Source organism: Vigna radiata, chromosome 7, assembly GCF_000741045.1.
Source record: "Vigna radiata var. radiata cultivar VC1973A chromosome 7, Vradiata_ver6, whole genome shotgun sequence".
In the NCBI taxonomy this organism is placed as follows: domain Eukaryota; kingdom Viridiplantae; phylum Streptophyta; class Magnoliopsida; order Fabales; family Fabaceae; genus Vigna; species Vigna radiata.
In genome coordinates, this window is record NC_028357.1 from 2,889,156 (window position 1) to 2,893,579 (window position 4,424).

The 4,424-nt window shown below is 31.6% G+C and overlaps 1 protein-coding gene across 1 annotated transcript; it reads left to right on the forward strand.

The window, feature by feature from the left end:
• Positions 1-541: 541 nt before the first annotated feature.
• Positions 542-2,124, forward strand: LOC106767944. The gene has a single exon (XM_014652911.2). It carries the CDS (start codon positions 793-795, stop codon positions 1,711-1,713), a length of 921 nt encoding a protein of 306 aa, XP_014508397.1. The 5' UTR covers positions 542-792; the 3' UTR covers positions 1,714-2,124.
• Positions 2,125-4,424: the final 2,300 nt, after the last annotated feature.

Consider the following 4,424-nt stretch of genomic DNA (forward strand, 5'->3'; position numbering starts at 1 on the left):
TTGGCAGGTCCTAATCCGTAGAAGGAACATTGTGGTAACAACGTACGAGTTCTGCCGATGAAAATGATCTTTTGTTTTTGCCATTTTAGTTACGTGAGTCAAGGTTCAAGGAACTTTAGAAGAGAAGCTTTAAATGTAACCGACCTTCATAACATAATAAAAGTATATATGTACCGTGCCATTGGCGGTGCCTTTTTCTTAGATTCAATACAGAGACTCAAGCAGACGGTTTGGTCCTTTTCGTCTCTTCTTCACACAAGACCCACCTAATTATGAGAAACATACCTATCCCATGTGTTCTTTTTGTTTTTCTGAACCTTGTACTGTTTGTTTTTTTTTTTTAATAGAAAAATAGCAGATTTAATGCACACTCACAATTATTGACTAGAACTAGAACATTAATCACTGTCAGTAAAAATTTACATGCGAACTTTTAAGCAGACAGATTGTGACCAATTCTACTATAATTCCTAAACATTGGAAAATCCATGTTAGAAAAAATTACTCACCAAACAAGGAAAATAACTTACGGGAAGGTGGGAGTTGCCTATCCCATGTGATATAATTATAAAGGTGATTGATTCATTTAAAATATGGATGGCTACTACTTTGGTTTGATGATGAAAACGTGACAGCATAACTACGTCACAGAAAAACCAAACACTACATAGGGAATCCATTTTTCTATCAAATGGCATCAGGGTCTATAATAAACTTGTGGACTTCTCTCTGCTTTCTAATGTCTAGAGGTACCCATATTTAGTCTAGTTTTCATATTAGGCACCCTTTAAGATGAAAAGGGCAAGCATTGCTACGTTTTCTCCAAAGCATTCTAGCAGCAAGTATGGTGTTAGATCCATTAGTTTGCCAACAAGATCACATCCAACCACAGCTAGAAGTGAAGAGGAGCTGAACAAGCTTAAATCATTGGAGGCATCATCATCTTCTACACCAAAGGTGGAAAAAATTTGCTGTGGTCTATCTGGCCTTTCAGAATTGTACAAGTGCATTGAAGATCTTTTGAGATTGCCATTGACCCAACAAGCACTAGGGCAACACCAAAATGAGAAATGGGTCAATGAGATGCTTGATTGCCCAGTGAGATTCTTGGACCTATTGGGCATAACAAGGGATGCCATTATGTTAATGAAAGGAAGTGTTGAGGAACTTCAGTCTGCAATCAGAAGGAGAAGGGTTGGCGATTTTGACATGGATAACCATCTTTCTACATATTGGAGGCTCAGAAGGAACATGAGGAAGGAGTGCACAAAATCTCTGCTTTTGTTGAAGCAGATGGATCATGAGTTATCTGGGGCCTCTCTTCCGTTGGATCTTAATGACCACCTTTCTGCAGTGGTAAGAGTGCTAAGAGAAGCTAGCTGGACCACAAGCTCCATCTTTCAGACTCTTGTTGTGTTCCTTTCTTCACCAATCTTGAAACTAAAGGCTAATAAGTGGGCGTTTGTGTCAAGGTTGATGCAGAAGGGGGTGTTTGCTTACAACAATCATGAGGAAAATATAAATGAATTGGAAAAGGTGGATTTGATTGTGGACAATCTGAGCAGAGATGCTGAGGCCGAGAAGATTCAATCTGCACATGGAAGGTTAGAAGCTTTGGTGGTTGCCATTGAAGGAATTGAATATGGATTGGAATGCTTGTTTAAGCGGCTGATTCATACTAGAGTGTCTTTTCTGAATATATTTTCCCCTTAAAGCATGGTACAACAGGCATGTGTAGCAATAAACTCTGGCTCAATTAGGCCTTCTCATGTGATGCATAGCAGAGAGTTTGTGAAATTTGCCATTTGTACAAATAGAGTTGTTAAATATGTAACTGTACATTCTGCTTGTTTTTCTTTGAGATTTTCTATCCTTTTACCAGAATGCTGATCATCTCTTGATTTTTAGAAGCAATACTTCTCCCTAAATTGCTGTGATTTCAACGATGCTCTGGCCATGAACTTTTGAAGATAGAATTGGAGAATTTGTTGTGTAAAATAATGTATGAGAATGCCACCGTGCATAAACTGGTGGTTGGGGTAGGAGGCAATTAAAGTAGGATCTGAGGTTAAATTTGTACCTTAGAAAAGAATTAATATTACGTGTCAGAGTAAATTCTACATATGTTGGATTGTTTGATCTCCTTAGAGTAACTTATTCATCCAATACTTTTACTTTTATAACGGTTAGTTATCAATCTTAAGATGACACAATATAATAATATAATTTAGTATTAATGAATCACGAATTTATTTATGTAAAATCGTCACAACATTTTAAATTTAGAACTCTTGCGAGTCTCTTTTTTCTAATATATTACGTCTTTCATTTATTTTAAATATGGAGCTCCCATGAACTCTTAAATTAGAAAAATAATCTCTCCAAAGTCGAATGAGAACTTTCTTAATTTTTCTTTCTTTCTTACTTTATTTATATTTTTAATACTTTATTATATATCTAGTACACGTGTTAGAATTGGTTGTTATTTTAACATTTCATTAATACGTTGTTAGTGATCAAAATATATATAAAAAAAAAAACCTTAATTATATGATTTTTTAAAGCTTGATTCAAAGTAAAAATTGTATCTAAGATGTACCAATGTAAGTTTACACGATTTGTAAAGATTTTTTAAAGTTATAACAAAATTGTTGAAAACCTTAAAATTGTTTACTCTGAAAACAAGAAATTGATGGATTGATAGTTTCATAAAATTATTGAAATTATCGAGTGAGATACTTATAAAAAATAACATGTTACCTAATTGTAATTATTGGAAAAAAAATCATTTAATGGATTTAGAATACCAAAATATATATGCATGCTTTAATAATTGTTCATTATACTCAGACAAGTTTGTTATATCGAAAGTGTGTACAGTGTGTGAGTTATCACAATTTAAAATGAAAATTGATGAAAATAGTGTTAATGAAGAAGCAATTGGTCCTTTGCTAAGTTGAAACATAGTGTTGATAAAGAAAATTTATACTTGTCATAATACCTAGGTTGAAATAATTGTTTGTCATTAAAAAAGATGCAAAGAATATGACATGACATGCAAATGGAAGAAAGTGTGACAAAATTTTTCGACATCAACTGATTCTCCACAATAGAAAAGAATTGATAAAGTATATAGACTCGAGAATCTTAAGACTTAAACTTGGTAAAGATGGTATGAATTCTCATAAGAACTTATGTAATAAACATAGTTAATGGTTAATTTTATTGATGATTTTCAATCTTCCTCCTTCATTGTGTATGTAAAAAAAAATATGATGTTATTTATTATATATTTTGGTAGAAAAATGACTAATTTCTTATAGTGCAACAATCTCAAGATGATTGCAAAGTCCAAGGAAGCTATGATAAAGCATTTTTGAAATGACAAAGGCTTAATGTGTTGTTTTTTAGGCATGAAGTCACTAATAGAATGATTAAACTTTTATATCTCAAAGGAAATGTTCTAGTGATATTCTAAAAGAGTTTATGATAGAGAATTCAAAGTCAGGACTCTATACTAGTTAAAGAAATATTCAAGTTGACAAGAATAATAGATGATAAGAAAATAGACCTAACTTACTATTACAAGTCTCATCTTGCAACATGACTAGATAATGTATTTAGAGTAGGATTGCTTAATATGTTTAGGGAAGAATCATGTATATATCATTTGCAAGGCACTAAATAATCATATGTTATATTAAAGGTGTTCTGACTGATAAGGTTTTTATGCTAGAAAAACTACAAAAAGTAAACTAGACTTTCAAATGGGCAAAATTCGTATTAATCACAAAATTTGTTTATAATTGTAAAAATTCGTTGGTAAACCAAAATTATTGACGAATTATCCATGATTAAATATCTACCAATAAAATGTTCATCGATAAATTTTACACATAAAAAAAGCTTATTGATAACCAAAATCCATTAATAATTATTGATGGTCATAATACATTGATAATTAGCAAAAATCAAAATATATCGATAATTATTCATCAATAAATATTTGTTGATAATTATTTCGTCGATAAATCTATAAATTCGGTTCTTCTTTGACGCCTCTCACTCTTTCTCCTCGTCCTCTAACTTCGACTTTATCACCTCCGCCATTTGTTGTCCTGCCTCTAGCTCTTTTTCCTTCTCCTTCTTCTCCTTCTCATTCTCATTCTCATTATTCTTCTCCTTCTCATTTCCTCCTCCCCTCTTTTTATTTTCACCTATCTACAATTAATTTACAACAAATTTTTTGATGAATTTGATGAAAAAGTGAAAATTTAATATATTGACTAAATTAGTAACAAATTTAAAAACAAATCAATTACTAATTATTTTAGAAAAAAAAAATCAATTAGTGATAGTTTTGTCGTCGAAATTTAAATTTTTATTATTATTGATTGATATTTTTCTCCATAATTAAAATTTTA

Bases quoted from the DNA above. Each gene is read 5' to 3' on its own strand.
- LOC106767944 (XM_014652911.2), top strand. From the start codon at position 793: ATGAAAAGGGCAAGCATTGCTACGTTTTCTCCAAAGCATTCTAGCAGC.